Source organism: Ostrinia nubilalis, chromosome 21 (assembly GCF_963855985.1).
Source record: "Ostrinia nubilalis chromosome 21, ilOstNubi1.1, whole genome shotgun sequence".
Taxonomy (NCBI): Eukaryota; Metazoa; Arthropoda; class Insecta; order Lepidoptera; family Crambidae; genus Ostrinia; species Ostrinia nubilalis.
In genome coordinates this window covers 9,962,711-9,983,971 of record NC_087108.1, presented here as the reverse complement: position 1 = coordinate 9,983,971, position 21,261 = coordinate 9,962,711, and the positions used below count along the sequence as shown (strand labels likewise).

General features: G+C 34.5%; 1 protein-coding gene across 2 annotated transcripts in view; it reads right to left on the bottom strand.

Annotated features, from left to right (window-relative positions):
- LOC135082356 (uncharacterized) overlaps positions 1–21,261 on the bottom strand; it is a 155,652-nt gene that overhangs the window by 24,054 nt on the left and 110,337 nt on the right. For both annotated transcript variants that reach the window (XM_063977144.1, XM_063977145.1), the window contains one exon: positions 15,237–15,311. In XM_063977144.1, coding sequence (XP_063833214.1) covers positions 15,237–15,311 — 75 coding nt within the window. The remainder of the gene's footprint in view (positions 1–15,236; positions 15,312–21,261) is intronic.

The window sequence follows — 21,261 nt, the reverse complement described above, 5'->3', positions numbered from 1 at the left end:
TTTATACAGTCAGCGTCATATAGTTCGTGACACTCATAGCAGCCAAAAAGTTCGCAACACGTCTTTGTTATAAGGTTGTTGTCAACTTTTTGGCCACTTTGGGTGTCACGAACTATTTGACGTTGACCGTACCTATTATGCTTCAACTACACCACACCAACGCGTGCAGATCACCATCGCCGGCACGATCACGGCGCGATCAAAGACCAAAGACAGGTCACGTGAACTGTCATGGGTCGCGCGACCTGTCATCGGCATTTGATCGCGCCGCGAGTGCGATCTGCACGCGTTGGTGTGGTTGAAGCAGCGTTGCCAGTTTTTTTTCGCCAAGTCGGGACTTTGGTACTTTTTGAGTGAAAATAGCGGGATTCTTCCGTCAGAAGCGGGACATAGTAAAAAAACGTATATAATCAAAGGTTTTCAAATATTTATCCTTTTATTTGACTTAAAATTACGTTTACGTGACAATAGATAGCAAAAGTAGCCATAGAAAATGTATTTTATGAAAAAAAAAATTATTATTTAGAATAATATGGCGTTTCAAACAATAGTCTGGTGAAGTGAGTGTCTCTCTCCGAAAAGCGGGACAGAACCTGTCCCGCGCGGGACATTTAAATTTGATTTAAAAATTGGGACGTCTGGCAACGCTGGGTTGAAGCTTGAGTCGGCAGCAAAGTACGAGTATACGTATTTTGTGTAGAAAAATCGCCTATATTACAACTAACATAAAGTCCTACTATTCTTAGCTTGATGTACCGTCGTCTGTACAGTCTTCAACTCATCAGACTGTACGTAAATTTTTGCTCAAAATAACATCATTCTATTACAACCAATATAATGCCAAATTGTTCATCATGATCTGTTCCTATTCGGTACGATCGACTTTTCCTGTCCCCCTAAATAGTATCATCAATCATTAATTAGGTACGTATTCTATGGATGTCCACAGAATATAGGGGTTTTCATAAATGTACATATTGTATAGATGTCCCATCGATCACCTTCGGCAATTCATAGCGTTTTGTGGTATTTGAATACTTTTATCATGTCATCCGTCCAGTCAGGCAATCGGTTATTATGGCAAAATAATGGTTTATTATTTTTTACCATTTATTTAACGGATTCAACCTCAGAACAATTTTATTATATTTTAGAACAACCGAAGATAGCTTTGACTGAGTAACACAAGAGCTGCTGCAACTGTTGAATAAATAGTCTCTACAATTTAATTGTAATGAATATTTTCAGAACGCAAAATTTGGCATGTAATAACATTGTGCTATTTGCTATAATTATGATAGTTTTTGTTAGTTCTCCATCTGTAACTTTTAATAAATGATATAAACTACAGTAATTGAATACTTATTGGTCAAATATTTTACCACCATTCTTGACATAGACTAATGACATAACAAAAGTGCGCAGCATTAGCCGTCCGTAACAACACTCGTATAAAATTCTTTCAAACTTTCGGTTCAATGCTTTGATCTCCTGCACCGCGCAAATGAAAAACCGATGGATTCAGCCAACTGACCCCATGTCCGACCCTGGTTAATGGTCTGTGGATCAATGTGGAACTCTGTTTTATATTTCCTATTCTTTTTCGTCTTCTTTTTGTTATGGTTTCTTATATCTTTTCATAGAACTATTTGGGTCGTGGTTCCTCGGGGATTTCTTCATTAATCTTATAATTTTTAAAATTTTGAGCAAAACTGCTTCTGATGATTGTTTTTTGTAACTTAATGTGTTTATAATATTAGTATGAGTATATGAAAACTTCAGGACCAATAACACAAAGTTTTATTCAGTTAAAACGGCTGAAAAACTTTGCTACAACTTAATAAAACTTTTAATAGATAGTCTCAAACGATCGACTCATTTTTCCTTTAATCCTACTTCCTTCCTACTAATCCTACTTAATATTATAAATGTGAAAGTTTGGATGTCATGATGTCTGGATGTTTGGATGTCTGGATGTTTGTTACTCTTTCACGCAAAAACCACTGAACGGATTTTGTTGAATCAAATCAAATCAAATCAAATCAAATTTCTTTATTTGCGTAATTCCAGGTACATAAGTGGTCTTACATAGATTTGGTAGGTTTCACTGAAATTTGCTCAAACTAGGAAGCGTGCAAATATTAAAAAGAGTAGTAGACTTTATATCGAAAATAATACTAACATGTCATATTACATTAATTGTTTAAAAACAGAAAACTAATAAATTATCATTAATTAAATTATAAACTAATACAGAATGTCATATTGAATAATTATTGTCATATCATATTGAAAATGTCACCTCAGGATAATAATGTACTTATTGTATGTCACTTAACATTACAATTAAAATATTCATTTAATGAGTAGAACGACCTCTCCACAAGCCATGCATGCAGTTTGGTTTGAAACTGAGATCCGCTAAGCCCTCTTAATTCCGCGGGCAATGAGTTAAAAACTTTAATGGCCATATAATAACAATTTTTCTGGACCATTGTCAACCTGCAAAGGGGAATCTGAAGTAGGTTTATAGGACGTTCCCTCAATTGTTTTACAGTGACCACCTGTTTTGCTGAAAAAAGACCTAAGTTATTTTTAACAAATATACAAATCTGTTTGATGTATAGGCAGGTAAGAGTCAATAGTGACATTTTTTTGAACAGTGGTCTGCAAGAATCTCTAAATTTAGCACCACAGACAGCCCTTATACATTTTTTTTGGACTCTGAATACCATGACAATATCAGTGCAGTTTCCCCATATGATAAGACCATACTGCAGTACTGAGACGACATAGGCATGATATGTTTGTAAGGCTACCTCCACCGAGACTGTCTCTCTAAGTTTACGGAGTACGAACACAAACCTACTTAACTTTTCACATACACTATCAACATGAAACTTCCAACAACAGTTTTCGTCAATTGTAATACCAAGAAATTTGATCACCGGGACTTGCTGAATCAGTTGTCCAGCATGGGTAATGTCAATATTAGTACTTCTTGAATTATAAGTTTTAAATTGCATCATTTTAGTTTTTTCTATATTAACCCTTAAATTATTTACCTTTAGCCAGTTCATTGCCTTGTTTATTGTAACCTGCGCCTCTTTCTTCAGTACTTCCGTATCTTTGGCGCTAATAATAAAAGTTGTGTCGTCAGCAAACAATATAGTCTTGTGATTAGTAATGGAAGGCAAGTCATTTATATAGAGTACAAATAAGGTTGGTCCTAAAATGCTTCCTTGCGGAACTCCAAATTTATTAAGTTTGTATTCTGATCTATAGTTTACCTGTCTCACCTTTCCATTAATGTTTTCCGTTTTACTAATTTCTACGCATTGTTTTCTGTTATCTAGATAACTAACAAACCAATCCCTTACAGTACCTCTAACACCGTACTTTTCCAACTTTGATATGAGCCTCCCATGATTAACAAAATCGAATGCTTTGCTCATATCAAGATATAAAGCTATCACAGGCATTTTTTTATCAAGACTCTGTGTTACAGAATGTACTAAAGAAAAATGTGCCAAAGTAGTGTTATAATTTTTACGGAAACCGTTTTGTTCACTTTTCACGATACCATATTTATCGATAAAATCAGTAAGTCTAATATGAACTACTTTTTCGAAAATTTTTGATATAATTGGAATTAATGTTATCGGCCTAAAGTTATTGGGGTCTGTATTATCACCTTTTTTGAGTATAGGTTTAACAACTGAAAATTTTAGTGAAGTCGGAAATACGCCTTCACTGAACGATATGTTAATAATATAGCTCAGAATCGGAGCAATATGAAACGCAACTTGTTTCAAAATCATTGTAGAAATATCATCATATCCAACAGAATTGCTGTTTTTCAGCCCCATGATTATTTTGTGGACTTCTTCAGGACAAGTAGGACGAAGAAACATGCTAGGCTGGCAGCCGTCAGCGACAAATGTACTATTATATTGTCCTTGAATATCACAATTGGTGGTTTCGATAAAGAAATTATTGAAAGTGTTTGCTATTTCAATCGGATGTGTTACTGTTTCGTTATTATATTTAATTTCACTAATATCTGTTTTAGATATTGAGTCCGATATATGTGATGTAATAATACTCCAGGCTGCTTTAGATTTATTTCTGGAATTAATTAATTTTCTTTTATTCCCCTGTCTTTGTATACCAGAAATGCATCGACGTAGAATTCTGGAATACATTTTATATTCATGTTTACGCAATGGTTTGTCACTTTTATTGGCAAATTGATAATTTTTATACAAATGTCTTTTAGTTTTGCTGCATTTTTTAACCCCTTTAGTTATCCATCTAGCATTATTGAATTTTTTAACTATCTTGACCTGTATTTTGGGAAAACATAAATTATAAAATAAAGAAAATATTGAATGAAATTCGTCAAATGCTTTGTCAGTACTTGTTTCTTCCAGTATATTGGAGAATGACAAAGATGTGATACAATTATGAAATTTTTTAACATTCTCACTACTGTAATCCCTTTTAGTCTGAAACCATTGTGAAATCGGGTTTTTCATTTTAATGTTAAACTCAACAAGTTGGGCGGTGTGATCTGATATGGTAAAATCATGGATCGAACATATAGCATGTTTTGTATTACTAATAATGTGATCTATACATCTATTGAGTCTGGTAGGTGCAGTTACATGAAGTGTCATACTATAAGTGTGTAACAGATTTGTTAGCCTGGTCGAGTGTCGAGTTTTGTTTATAGTATCAATGTTCAAGTCACCTGCAATGATTATTTTTTTTCTATTCTTTCTCATCAACCTAGATAATAACCCTTCAAGTTTAGAGAAGAAAATATCTAAGTCTGAATCTGGGGTGCGATAGATAGACAGTACAACCAAATTACTATTTTTAATCTCAATGCCACAACATTCAAAATGTTTGCAAGTAGCATACTCCTGAGCCAGACCTATTGTATTGAATAATACGTGCTTTTTAACCAGAATACAAACGCCTCCTCTCCGTTGTTTTGGTCTAGAGTAATGATTCGCTAACTTAAAGTCTTTGAGCCTTAAATTTTTCTCATCTCCAGGTTTGAGAAAAGTTTCTGTGCCGCATATTACACTAATATTTTTACCATTTTCCCGAAGCTCATCCAAAGCTATTTCAAGTCTATTTAATTTATTTAATATGCCTGCAAAATTTTGGTGAAATATCAGTAGTTTGGTATTATTTTGTTTATTAACGAAAAAACTCATTCTTTGAGGAACTACCTGTGGGATTAGTATCAAGTGGAGTTGCCTTAGGTGATAATACTATATTTGGAGGGTGCCTGACCTTTTTAAAGTAGTATGGAATCGTACCCTTTAAGAACTGATGAGTTTTCGTAATGGCTGGTTGAGATTTGCAGTTTGAATTTCTTTTTACGCTCAGTGGTAAGGTCGTTCTTCTCAAATTATTTATAAAATCAGTTTTATACTTTGGATAGTCAATTACAACATTTAACTTGATGCACAAAAGGTTTTGAAATTGAGTGTGTCCGACATTTATCTGACTAGCGCTAATAAAGGAACTGTTTGAGAATGAAGATGTTAGCAAGTTCAATTCATTATTTAATTTTTTCTCATTTAGGTACTTGTTATCATTAACAGGCAATACAATAACCTTACAATGTCTTAATTTGTTGAGCGCTACACAATAACTTGAAAATACAATATTAGGATTTGAGTCATGGCGACCAGTCAATAAAACGATTATGTCGTCTTTAGTCAGTTTTCCGGATAAGTCATCAATACTTCGCAGCACGTCCCTCGAAGTTGCATCGGGCATCACAATTCCGGTGATGCTATACACGTCGTTCCATTTGTTCGCTCGTGTTTTTGTAAGTCGAGCCGCAAGTCCCCGTGCTTGTTCATCTCCAATAATAAAAATACTTGCTTGTTTATTCTTGCTATTTGTTGTATTTTTATTTTCATTTGCAGATAAGGATGATTCAATCAATGGGGTAGGTTTATTTTGAGAATTTGGTAATACATCGGCTGTAGTAGACGGAGTTACAACAACAAGTTGATCCCCATCCAAGAAGTGCTGTTTTTCCAGGTTTTCATGTTGTGTAAAATCTAATCTGTTCTTGCATTTACTCTTCCTATTCTTTTTTTTGTTTGTGCTTTGTTTTGTTGGCGTTGATGTGCATATTTCTTTTAGTTGACTAATTTGTGAGTTTCGTCCTTGTATTTCTTTTTTCAGCGTGTAGTTTTCGGATAATAAATTACTTATTTCATTTTCAGCACTTTCCAGTTTTTGCTTGAGCTCAGTAATTTGTTTCGCCATTTGTTCTAACTTTTCTGAGTGAGTGACATTTAGATCAGGACAACTGCTTGCTAAGTTGGTGTTTGAAGTGGACACAAATGATGAGTCATCATCATCAAGGGACAATGCGGTGATAGAGTTGTCGATATGCACATTATGTCTGTGACGATTTCGAATCGTGATGTTATCATGACGTAGCGAAGCAGGTGATGTGGGTTTGGAGTTCTTGCTAGTATATTGACATGTGTCACACTTTAACAATTTTCTTTTTTCTATTGTTAGGTAATAGAAGTATTCTTGACTTGTACTTGTGCAGTCCAAATGAAAATAGTTCATACAAGAAGCGCATTGTATGAAGTCTCTTCCTTTAATCTCCAAGTTACATCTTTCGCACACTAACGCCATCTTGTGTGTTGTTATGTACAGAAGTTTTATAAATTAATTATAGCCTGACCAGGAACATAAAAACCCTGACATAGAGGCGCGTCAATTGCATTTGATAGTGCAACACTGAGTACAGTCGTACCTGTGTTAAATTAATAGGCTAACTTTATGTATCAGGATTCAGGATTACGGGCTAATTTGATATTTTCATGAATTAACGAAAAAATATTATTATAGGTAACCTGGTTTAAATAAATTAAATGAAAACATCAATCGAGCTAGTAGGATTTATTTTATTATTCATCAATAATCAAATTCAGAACTTGAATATTCAACTGCAATGTCTGCTCATGAACGCTTCAAACTCGGTACTTCTTTCCCAATTCCATAAAATTCAACACTTAGAAAGTGACAAAAAACTTTAAAATAGGTAGTTGAAACAAACCACAGCTAATTTTCATAGTGGACTGTACTATACGATAAACATGTCAGTCAATTTGACACCCTTGTCGGAAAAATTATTCAATGAAAATATTGTCCGAACCCTTAGTATTTCTCTTCGACAAATATTTTAACACATTGTGAACCACTTTTCTTTCACGACTATAAAAAGATTTTAGCAATTTAATTCACAAAATCAATTGCGCACATTTAAAATAAAGTTTGTTTATACTTTGACAGCAATAGACTGACATGCAAGGTGACATGTCAATGAAGTTTTCAGTTACTGTTGCCATTAAAAGAAATTAGTACCATTAGTTTTCCGCAACATGGCGAGGGTTTTTATGTTCCTGGTCAGGCTATAGGTAGTTAATCTCAGTCGTCTGTTGGCTGCTATTGAGCACGAGAAACAAATTTTTATTTCTCACAAAAATTTCGGCGTCGTTGAGGTTTGAACCCAGGTTGCTCGAACGTTTAGTTGCTACAAAAATCTGACAGTGCTACCACTGCGCCAATTCGTTCATAATTGAATGGTTGAAATTATGGTGTACTATTCAATTTGGTTTGTAAAAGTTCGTTAGTATGAGTAGTGGAGTAGAATTTGTAATTATGCAATTTTTTTCGAACTGCCTTACAGTTTTGCACTTATAAATCACAATGTTATTATCACTGTTTATTGTTTATTTTGTGATTTGTATTTAATCTCAACGCGCACAACATAATATTTAGTGATTGTTTAGATGGGTTTATAATGTTTGTTTCACATTTCACATTGTTTTTATGCACTGTCATTTCACTGAGTTGTATCTTTTTAGTTTGATGCACAATTTTCTAGATAACATTGTCACTGTTCGTTTATATTATAACTCGTAATTTAACACTAAAATAATTTCAAAACGTACACTATTTACTATAAAAAAAAATATTTTTTTGCGGAGCCCGTTGTTTACTTGACGGCAGCGCCATCTGTCTTTACAGTGAAACTTTACAGTATTACTGTTTATAACCCAGATTAACATATAGGCTATAATTTATGACGATCTGTGACATACTAGATTTCACGCGGGTGAAACCGCGGGCAAAAGCTAGTAGTTAATGCATTTTGCGATCCCCTTTCATTAATATTGAAAGTTAAGCTTTTAAGTATTATCGAGTTAAAACGGTTGAATAAATTACTAGTTATTAAAACTTATAATTAGAGAGCCTCGAACGCATATCGACTCTATTTTTTTAATAGTTAGGTACTTCATTTTGCGATCCTCTTTCATTATTATTAAAAGGATATGCCTTTAAGTAATTTATTGGGTAAAAACTGTTGAAAATAGGTACTTACATGCTTTCTAAATGGAGAGCCTCAAACAAATGTCGACCTTTTTTAATAGTTTATGAATATTCCAAATAAGGATGAAAGGGGATGTCTCTAAGTAACTTATTTGGTTAAAACTATAGAAAATTTTTTACGAGTATACTCGTAATAGAGAGTCCAATGCCCGTTTTCACCATCAATACCTAATTTTTAAGTGTCCCTTATGAAAATAAAATTCCTGTTATGTTACCATAGAGGCCACTTAAAAATTAGGGATTGATGGTGAAAACGGGCATAACTAATATCGACTTCGAACTCTTCGACCCTCTTTCATTAATAATGGAGAATATTATGTCTAAACTATAAGAACTGACGGGTTTTCCCGTCCCGTTACTTTTGCCAGTGACCCCGCGTTTGACCTTCGATGGTTTATGACGACAGGGGTCCTGGCCGTAACTTACAGACGAGCATAGAGGATAGTCCAGACTCCATGATGTTATTTATTGAGCCCCTCCCACCCTTATATTGCCAGGGACAGGTGACGGCCATTTATCATCTAACAATCGGAGATAGGCCTTTAAGCATTGTCTCTTTATTTTCCGTGCTTTTCAACAGAGAAAAATGTCCGATGTTTTTCGAAGCCACCGCCAATTTTTGTTCAGATTTCCTTTCTTCAAAATAGGCCATTCTTAGGCCATTTTCAGGCCACTTGATTAAACTTTTAAGATAGCTTGACTCATCACCATTTCGTTAGTTAGTGATGAAAAGTCTTTGTAACTTGTAATCTTTGTCGGACTCAAGTTGACTGATCAGATAAGTCGGGTCAGTTATTAATGGATGCTATAATATCGAATATCTAATTATTCGGAATTAGGTAAATGTAAAATAACGTCTTATGATCTGCAAATGATGAACTTTCTTGACAAAATGTTATGCTATCGGTGCCGAGAACTTAAATTCCAAACTTCATCTTTTCAGCTTTCAAAGTACATGTTTGTATTTCACGCTCCAATACAAGCAAACATTAAACTGCTATCCATAACCGAGTGTTTACAAAATCTTGTTCCTTGTTTTCTCATATTTGCTTGTTGTTTCCTTGTTCGGATAAAGGACGTAGCACACTTACCCACCGGGAAAGGGGTCGTAACCGCATCAACTCGAGGCGGTCAGTATTCTTTGAATGAAACTCCATACTGCAACTTCGCCTTGCAATTGACAGCGCGCGAAAGGCGATGACAGCTCGCGAAAAGCGATACGGTGTTGATCCCTTTCTGAGTTCATAAGTCTGCTATGACCTTAATTCGGTCAGAAACCTCACGAAATATAAATAACAAACTCCATCGGTTCAGTTATGCGCTCAAGAGATAAAAGATGAAAATTTTGGTATAAACGAAACGTAACATCGATTTTGAAGAGGGTATCTTCTAGTTACAGCTTCACACTCAGTGGCGTGAGTTTTGCTTCTGACGTCTCATTTGATGCGTGAAATTCTAAGAAACAAGTATCGGGTGTCTGGAACAAAGGTTCTCAAACTGTCCGTGTTGAAAGATTTCTCACAGAGATGCCACACGAGCGTTGACATTGCATTTCGTCGGCAATGCGGCGACTGTTCTACAAATGTATTTTTTATGCAGAAAAAGGCAGGTATTTGACCGCAATCACACCTGATGTTAGGTAAGATGCAGTCTAGAATGGTAGGTATAGATGACCCACGCTGAAATGTCCCACCAAACTCAATGACAGGGGGGCGCTACCATCGTTCAACTGTATGGTTTCCAACATCACAAAAATCGGAACCAGCGATCCGGTATTGACGGTGGCGCCTCACTGTCAATGTCATGCATAGGACAGTTCAGTATTTTGGAACTATACGTATAAATCTGAACGACATGCTACACGATCCTTCAAAATGACGTGCAGTACGTCGTAGAATTTTTTTTAATAACGAAGGTGCCAGCTGTCAGTGTCAAAGACTGACGTACCATTTACCAACGCTGCGTCGTCGGAGTGGAGAGCAAATGTGTTGAAATCGCGCTGCGTCTTCACAGCGGAGAAGCCCGTATGGCATCTCTTTTAGACTACCGTCTATAAAAATTCTAACGCAATTTTATTACCCATCGCAAACACGTTTTATTTCGCTTTGAAAATGAAATACTGCTCAAAGCGTTTCCCTTGTAAATAAATTGCTTGGTTAATGATTTTGAAGTAAGTAAATAAAGCATGTTGTAGAGAACGGTTGACAATATTTGGGTTTAGTGTCGTGTTTTATAACAATTTTACAGGTTTAAAGGATTGTAACCGAAATAAAGGACCTCAGTTTTATTTCAAGAGACTATTAATTGTATTTTATGTAGAAATACCTGAAAAGTGAAAATACTAGAATATTTTATAAACTTTGGACATCGGTGACTCAATTATACCTACTTTTTTATTTGGATAACGAGAAATAACTTAGTTACATAACTTGTTAGATATTTCTTCAGGTACATTTTATTATGTTAAGTAGTTAGATATACCTAATACGATACGTGATAGAATTTCGATTAAGAAGATCGATAATACATCTACTGACTATTTCAGTCTTTAGATGGTTTCATAATTTTATTGTGGTATTTTTTTTATTGTCTAACGAAACAAGTAAAAGTAGAAGAGGGTTTACCAATTGATGACTTTAGCTTCAAACGAGAAAAGTGAAAGTGACCCCTATGTCCTCCAACGAAACGCTTTAAAGTATGTCCCCTAAAAGCACCCAAAGTCATTTCACGAGCTTTCCCCTGAATTTGCAAATGCAAGGCTTTGAAAACTCATAATTTGGCTGTTTAAACTTCGGAACCCAATAACGTTCCACCACAATCTTCGTTTCAGACACTTGCGAACTGCTGCCGTATAAATCTCTGGCCATTAGTGATGTGCCAAGTTGAGTTGAAGGGCTTTATCGATATTCAGGGTCTCGATACAATCGAGTGTTCTTATGTTGAAGAGTTTCTTTTTTGGAGAAAGTGAAGCACAATTTCTGAGACTGTTTCAGAGTGCTAAGTACGATGTTATTAAATGAAAATGGGGGCGGTTTTTTTATATTCCTCAATGAGGAAGCTTTTGGCCTGTATATCACCTGATGGTAAGTGATGTAGTATCTGTCAGAGTTTCTCTTTACATATTTACTAGCTGACCCGGCGAACTTTGTTCCGCCTTAATGGCAATAAATAAGCAGACTTTTTTATTATTTCGAACGGGATAAAAAGTATCCTATGTCCTTCTCCTGGCTCTAAACTACCTCCCTGACAATTTTCAGCTAAATCGGTTCAGCCGTTCTTGAGTTATAAGTGGAGTAACTAACACGACTTTCTTTTATATACAGGGTGTTTGGCGCATCGTGTGCCAAAATGATTTGGCGTATAGAAGGGGCCATTTCCTATATTTTCAGCCCCCATAACACGTTCCATGCCAGGTGGCTACTTTTATATTAATTTTTTTAATAATTTCACCAAAATACCCAAATCGCATCATTTAATTTCGATTTAAAAAAAAACTACTAGGCGTAGCCTCAAAGTAAATATTTTGTTTTGACGTGCATTGATGTAGGGTTGCATCAAATCTAAATTTACTGGCAAATATCATCTAGTTTTTTTAAAATTCAGCTTTAAAGTTTTCCGAAAAGTTAAAAATGGACTGAACATTTAGGTTTACATGGCTATTAAATTTTTTTTTAAAAGAGATAGCGATCTTCGGATTTTATCAAAACTTCTGTAGTCTATCCCCATTCAAACGGTATACTAATCTTGTTTAAATAATAACAACAACTTCACAAATTCCTTAAATTAGTGCATTGACTCTACTCGGACTGATTTGCGAAATTTGTGTTTATAGCCCCTTTTTATGTGAATAGCACGTAGAACACCTAACAGGTAAAAATTATTTATCTTATGCAATGTAAAAACCTTTTCCCTATCGTTTTTCAATGTGGATTTCTTGAAATTAAAGACGGAAATTATTATTTTGATCGTTTATTAATTATTACAAATTTTGTTCAAAATAACCGCCTCGGCAACGTATACTAATTTTGACTGTTGTCGTATGCAACCACATTTCTCTTTTTATTACTACAAAGGCGTTTTCTATTCGTGGATTGGAAGAGATGGCCCTATACAGTGGCCTGCACGTTCCCCAGACCTAACTCCGTTAGATTTTTACGTCTGGGGACAAACTAAAGAACTGGTGTACGTAACGGATTCAAACAATAGAAGAACTACAACAACGAATAGAAAACGCCTTTGTAGTAATAAAAAGAGAAATGTGACTGCATACGACAACAGTCGAAATTAAAAGAAGATGTCGTGAGTGTACCTATACGTTGCCGAGGCGGACATTTTGAACAAAATTTGTAATAATTAATAAACGATCAAAATAATTATTATCGTCTATAATTTCAAGAAATCCACATTGAAAAACGATAGGAAAAAGGTTTTTACATTGCATAAGATAAATAATTTTTACCTGTTAGGTGTTTAACGTGCTATTCACACAAAAAGGGGCTATAAACACAAATTTCGCAAATCAGTCCGAGTAGAGTCAATGCACTAATTTAAGGAATTTGTGAAGTTGTTGTTATTATTTAAACAAGATTAGTATACCGTTTGAATGGGGATAGACTACAGAAGTTTTGATAAAATCCGAAGATCGCTATCTCTTTTAAAAAAAAATTTAATAGCCATGTAAACCTAAATGTTCAGTCCATTTTTAACTTTTCGGAAAACTTTAAAGCTGAATTTTAAAAAAACTAGATGATATTTGCCAGTAAATTTAGATTTGATGCAACCCTACATCAATGCACGTCAAAACAAAATATTTACTTTGAGGCTACGCCTAGTAGTTTTTTTTTAAATCGAAATTAAATGATGCGATTTGGGTATTTTGGTGAAATTACTAAAAAAAATAATTTAAAAGTAGCCGCCTGGCATGGAACGTGTTATGGGGGCTGAAAATATAGGAAATGACCCATTCTATCCGCCAAATCATTTTGGCACACGATGCGCCAAACACCCTGTATATAGACATTTTATAAATGATTTGGTATTACAGTTGAGATCGTTTTCATAAGCAAGTAATTTTCGCTGTTGATCGTAAAAATGTACTATGCTTTTACGCCTTGTGTTTGTACGGCACATCGTGTATAGTACGGCGTTTCACCCGATGTAAAAATGTTGTTACGACTACTCACTTAAGCACTCTTCAGTCAATGGTGACGATAAATGGCGGTATTTTATAGACAGAGTCATCCTATGATCCGACCAATCATAATAATTGATTTCATCAAACGTTGAAATAATACTCAAACGTATAAAACCGACCTACTTTTTAAACAAACTGGATGTTCAATTTAATCGAATAGAATCGAATGAACAGTCAAATGGAGCGATAGCACATCGCTACTGGCCATTTAATTAAAACAGATTTCGTACACAATTCTGCGAGATTACCAGTTTTATCTGCTATAATGCTGCCTGTTCTCGCTAAATTCAGTGGGCGCGGACATCTTCTAAGGCAGATTTAAATAAATTAGCATTTTTTATTTCAATCCATTCATCATTTCAATCCATAAACGACTCTTATTGATCATAATTTTAATTAGTTCGTCTGTACTTTGGGTAGGAAAAGTATTGCCAATAAAGCATGAAAACCTATCGTCTTGTACTATTTAGCGCTTTTGTTCTGTTGGTAGTTAAGTAATAATAAAGAGTTATTTTATAGGGAGTACGATATGTTTGTGATAAATATTAATTTAAAATGATGATAGGTACCATCGGCAACAGTGTTAACTATCCATTGCCTGTCATGTCGTCTCGTTCTATCGCAAAGAATCACCATTTGATGAGAGTGAGAGCAAAAACGGAAATGGATAGTTGACAGTGTGGCCGTGTGTACGTCCAATGAGGAGGTACGAGAGCAATGATAAGTGTTAAAATTATAGACGTTATTTATGAATACGTGTTAACATGCTTATTTTTGATTAAACACCAACACAAAAACTATAAACGTACCTACAGAAAAAGTTAGCAAGGATTATAATAAAATGATTGAGAGTTGATGACGTAATCCTCTCGTTCCCTCATCGATTTGTATCCATCCGTGTCAGCTTTAAAAAGCTCCCTGTTCCAGATCTATACAGAAATATTTACTTTGTACGAAAAAACAGATCACACGCGAGGTGAACTCAAACTGTTGGGTATCTCAATATACAGGTTATTGGATGTCAAACTTCTTGTGGATATTGAAAAACCCACATCTTGCGTGCGGTATTTGATATTTCTTATTATACCCTCCAGAGACTTATCGGCGCTCCACAGAGGCTTGATGGGTAAAGAATAATTTTAGGAGGTACAAGCTAAAGTAGGTCATGGTCCGTTTTACCTGTAAGATTAAGTTCGGTTCAGTAATTTTTAATTTTGTATAAAAATCAAAGTGTAGTGTGAAGAAAACCATATTATGTGCTCCTAAAACATAAAACACTTGTGACATTGGTGTCTAAGAAAAGAAGAACGAGACATAATACCTACTAGTGTTCTTTAATTTTACCTAAACTTACAAAAAGACTAAAAATAGATGACCACAGCTTATTCCTTTGCCTGTTTAACTTTCAAAAGTAACGACCATCGCCATTACTTCGCCCTGAAGCCTTTTAATTAAAAAAAAAGTAAACCACCCCTATTATCTGTGCCATAAAAGGCCTCATGAGAAAATTAAAAAGTGAACCACCTACATTATCTGTGCCATTCGAATTTCAAAAAGTAAAACGTCATTGATCTGACCAATCGCGTTGCGAACGTACCCTCGGTTGGATCGGAACTGCAGTAGGCGCGACTTGAGTCCGCGGCGCGGCAGAAATTTGGGGCCTCCGTGTGTGCTAACAACAACCTTATTGTTAATACTAGTATGACCATTACAAAATATATCTTATATTATGTATTTGAGCTACTTGTATCAGAGTAAATACAAATGAGTAGGTCATCTTCATAGAAACGCACCGAGCGCGGTTTGTTTTTCGGCGCAACCACGACTGGCTCCCCGCTAAATTTTGTCAGTGTGTGCGTGCGTGCCGCATACGTGTTGGCGCGCTCACATACAAACCGCGCCCGTGCGTTTCTATGAAGATGACCTACTCATTTGTATTTACTCTGTTTGTATGATAAAAATTGCTACAACATAGAGAAATGTCGACTTGGCGTGACTTGGCGAAAGATATTTACATGTTTTTGAAACTAATCGAGTCGTACGTCTACATAATCGAAAATGACATACTTTTTATGATGTGTCAAAACAATGTTTTAGAAAGATGTAATATGACGTCATCCTTTATGTTAGTTATCAAAAAGCTTAGTCAAAAATATTGAAGAAATTGTTGAGTTCTTGAAATAAAATATTCGACAACATAATTACTAACAGACTCGCCTTTTTCATAGCATTTATTTAAAACGAAGATATTATTACAAAGTTTAATTCGTTACAATATTGTTAGTTGGTAAGGACAAAGTAATCCTAATTTAATTAAATAAATTGAGATAGACGGGACGTCTACTGAAATTCTCGTGAAGTTTATAATTCAAGCTCAAGTTGTCAAACTTTGTAATGTAGGCAATGTAGAGAGGTTAGCAGTTTGTAAGACACACAGGAATCTTGTAATTATATTTAGTTTAAAATACTTGCTCAAGTTAATGTTTTTTTTTATAGCTTACAAAAACGCCTACACTGCGTGAAGTTTCCAGCTTGGTGGCCTATTTATAAAACAAATAATTACATTTGAAGGAGTTCTTCGACTACAACTTTATAAGAAAACTCAAATATAAAGTTAAAAGTGTTCGTTAGAGGATTCAAGACTAAATTGACTCAATACCTTATAAATACCAGTAGATATCTAGTAAGAATATAAAAAGAGTTTATCGGGTATTTATTTTATTTTTGACGATGAATGATGTAATGATTGACATCGAGAATAAATGAACCATAACTTTAGCTGTTTTGAAAAGAAGTTTCTAGTAGTACGAGTATAGCGTTGTTTCGTAGCTGTATTCGTAGTCGTAGACTACGTCGTAGCACTATGCCGTAGTCACAGTCGTAGTCGTAGTTGATTGTAGCATTTCGTAGTTTGGAAATTATTTTGATTATTGGTTATCTATGATTTTGCTATCGAAATCTTTGATAACAGTTGAAACCATGACAGTCAAAACCTTTTAATAAATTGATTTTAATACGTCTTCATTTAAATCTATTCTTCACTCATCCAGCCACAACCCGTTTGCGTTTCACAATGACATAACTAAATGACCATTTTTCATAAGGGCTTTCGAAAGGGTTTGGAAGCTCTTCTAATAGCAAGTCGTTAACAAACTTCTGTATTCGGGGTTTTAATGATCCGCGGTCTTATTAATCATTAGGAAATACCAATTGGATTTCGCACCCGACTTAATGAGACAATTTCTCATTAAAACGAGCAAGCTTCGCCTGGAATTCTCATGATGGATGTAATGTACAACGAAGGACTCGACGGCTCACGTTATAAGAAAGATCGTTATTAGTTTTGGACGTCACAAAGGTATGGACTATAATAGCTAGTGGCGTAGCGTGCCTAAAACGGGTCATTGTATCAAAATTTGTTATCCCATCCCATCTAACAAAAGTTCATTTAGATCATGAAGCCCTTTTCATCTAAAAAGGTCATTGCAAAATTATAGAACTTTCCTAGTTGCTTACTTATCTAAAAATCCAGTACAGGGGCCTCAGAAACTCGGGGGCCCCGTATCATTGATATAGATTGTTTCATCCACGAAGACGCGCCCCACCATTCTTCCGCTAATGTTTGAGTGTTATCGGTACACGCCAAATTATCCATGAGTGCACCCGCACACTACAATAATGACGCTTGGGCCTTGGATTGCTCGGAGCAAACTCCCCGCACACAGCGCACATACGTAGATTTCAACGATTTAGGCGGCCAAAACCCAGTTTTCCAAAATCAATCTATTGAAAAATAAACCATGTACGCGGGTAGTACACACTTCCAGGAATACCATGGTACCTTTTTCAATGTTCAACGAGCGCAAATCTACCCTCTAGAGTAGTCTGAATGCGATAGTTCGCTTAACGTGTATGTATTTGTTTTCGGGCGCTCTTAAACTTACAACTTTTGTAAATTGCATATTTATTTTCAAAACCATTGTTTGCGAGTAACAGTGGTGGATTGCGATAATTAAGGATAGAGCCTATGTTTTTCAACAGTAATTTACTTAGTTTTTGTTTTCCTAAATATATTTAAAAATTGTCAAAGATAGCTGTATCAGAAATGAGTTTTTTTTTGTATTTTTTATTTTAAAGTGGTCGTTTAACTAACTTCAGGGTCCGTCCGAGCAATAATTTCTTTATTTTTTAATAGTTTACATATTGTTCTTAAAATCTGCAAAAAAATTTGCCGCGGAAAACCGCGCTTTTTTAAATTAACAGCATTTGAAGATTTGGAGAAAAAATTGAGCAAAATATCATTTTATTGCTACTTTGTATTAAATCCATTTACTTTTTATTTTGGGCCTGTCTGGTGCCTCGGGTACTAAAGTAGTTACTCGGAATTACTTATTTGACCAGATACAAAGGCAAAATTTACCAAGTTTCAGTGAAAAACTTGATTTTTATGAAGATTTTCTTTTGAGTCGTTATGGAGACACAGAAAATGCTGAAAAGAGTTTGAAGCAAAGTTCTTCTTATGTGAAAAGCTAATTCAAGAAGAGGTGGATGAAAGCCAATAAACATGAAGAAGTGTTTTTTAAAAACAAGCCGCAGAAGCCCCGAACAAGCATTTCCGGTCATATCGGCTTAACTTTGCTAGAAAGTTTTCTAGAAAGGAACGCAATGTAGATAGGCTTTTATTAACATCAGACCCCTTGATCAGCTCCAGGAGACACATTAAGACCTTCTCGCAAAGCATTCCTTCCTGAAACAATGGAAATGTTGATGTCTGCCAAGCCAAGTAGCAAGTAGTGACCCATAGAGGAATGCTCTCAAAGTGAGATTGATATACCTACCTACTTATTGTTATTTTATAAAAATACAAAAATTTGCCAAGTGCATGTCGTTCCAAGCGCAGTGTAGGGTTCCGTACTTGTCAGTTCCGTTACCATAATATATTTCATAAGCAAGCAATTACTTCATCTAAAGTCACTTTTAATATTTTCTTCTAAGGATTTTTTATTAAGTATGAAATTTTACACGAGTTAAACGACTATTACTCTTGAACTAACTGGTCTATCTTAACCGTCATAGTTTTCCTTAAAAGTTCATGAAAAGCACTATTATTATGAATTTTTCCAGATTTTTCAAACCAACACTTTAGTTTTTAGAGAGGGGGACGCCATTTTCGAAAAAAAAAATATCACTTTAAACTTAAATATTTTGCAAACGGCTCACTAAATCAAAAAATAGTCTTAGAAACCCCTAAGTCATTTTAAATTACCTATCCAACGATACCACACACGATGGGGTATCAATGATAACAATGACACTTTTTAATATATTTTTTTTTTAAATTTCTATATTTAAGTGAAAAAATGTTTTATTATCATTAATAATAAAAGAAATCAGTCAAAAATGGTTTATTTTAATTTAATTTTGTACTTATAACTAATTTCAAGCAAAAAATATTTTTGGCCGCCTAAATCATTGAAATCTACCTATGTGCAGCGCTTCCCTCGACCAAAAATTGGTGGGACGCGTCTTCGTGGATGAAACGATCTATACCTACCATTGATATACGGCGATAACTACGTCCCTAATAATAGCATGAGTAGGTATTACAATAACAATTGATAAAAACTCAATGCAAAGATGAACAAAAGAAACGTAACGATTCGCACGTCGGCACCCTCACAAAAATTGAGAATTTCAGAAAATACATTTTTGGCTGTCACATCTTGCAAGTCAATATGTACTCGGTGTTTCGTTATTAAAATAAATCATATTTTCTTTTTTTTGTGGTTTGAGTAATATTATGTTGCCTTTTGTGATATAGGCTCTTGCTTTTTGAAATCCTACGTATTAGGTACTTAAGAAAGTATAGAAATTAATTTTATTTACCGTTTAAGTAAGTACCTAATGTAGATTTTGAGGTTTTACATCAACCTTTCATTTACATATAAACATTTTATTTTATCAATACACATCATAATTTTCTACTGCATTCGTCATATTTTATCTTCAATGAAAAGTGCGAAAATATATATTTGTGAGAAGTAGTTTCTTCAATTTTCCGTCCGTCTTAGTTAAAGTGCTACGTTATTATATGGCTTAACTTAATAATAAAATTGTAACTTCTAAAGCACCTCCAATCCAAAATTAGACATTTAAAATTAACGATGCCTGCTTGTAACTCCAGACACATGAAATCAAAACGAATTAGCCCGAGGAAAGACAAACTTTTTCGCAGAGTAATCGTGGGTAATCTTCTTAATTGAAAAAGCTCTGGCTCTAAACAGTTAGACTTAGAGCTAGTGAACGCCAGACCTACGTTATTTATAAAATCTGTGTCAATGTATGCTCCCAACATAGGTAACATCATCAGTGCTTCAAGAAGTTTGGGTCATCATGTACTGAAAAAAATGTTTGGTTTAAGTGTTCAGTGGTCAAAAAAGTGACCACGGAACACTTATTAGGAACAAAATATTGTGTAAATTAAACAAACAATTTTGTAGTGAGCTAAACTTGGTTTGGTTATAGTTAACACTTACTTCGCCAGCCACTTTTTTGTGTAAGCAGTAACCAAACATTTTTTTAGTGTGGCTTTGTCAGCTCAAGGGGTTGGAACGCTCAAAACTCTCTGGCTGATGAGGAAACAACTTCTAATTATTGCCCAACCTATCTTGGGAGCACGCGCTGACAAACATTTAGCTTTTATAAAATGACGTAGGTATGGCGTTCACTAGCTCTTGGTCTAAGTTTGATAGTAAACAGAGGTGCTCAGACGGGTGTATTAACGGAATTGATACTTGGTTCGTCTGAGAGAGATAAGAAATAGACGAAACTTCAAATCTTGGACTAATTACTTTGTTTTTATTATTATTCCTTTTGTTTTTTGGATGGTAATACTCGTATTCCTTTTGATAGTAGCATATTCTTTTCCCCTAGTATTACCTAGATAGTAATTTACAATAAGGTCTAATTTTGTTTATTTTGTGACAGAAAATAATAGTTTTTCATAAAATATACCAAAGCCATATAAGTAATATTTATATTTATAATGGTATAGTTAAGTGTATTATTACAGACAATTTAATTAGTGTTCCTTCAATTATGTTCTCCCGAAAGAGAACCTATAGGCATTAAAATAATAAATGTTTTCTGAAAAGAGCTAGTAGCTGATAAATATCCAAATTCAATGAAAACTACTTAAATAAAACTTGTGAGGATTCATCATAATATTATCGTTCTAAATTAAAAAGTAATAATTTGAATACGAAATTAGTTTCCTAATTATGTATTTCATACAAACTCCAAAATTAAGCTATAGTATGAATATTTCAATCCTAACTAAAACATGAACTTTGAGAGAGTTAATTTGATTTCACTGTTAGCTCGGAAATGTTCAGTTCGAGCTTTAAGCTCTGTTTTTATTTCAATTTCAATACATTTCCATCGCAATTCAGTTCTAGGATTCTGCGTAGAATAATGAGTTTAGTGTTTTTCAACATAGTCTAATATAAACTTTTATAAAATGGTAATATTTATTATAATTTTCACTGGTTATAGTTTTACAACTAGTTTTAGATATTCAGTTTTGGAAACAACTAGGTAAAATAAATTTCGTTTCCTTTGAT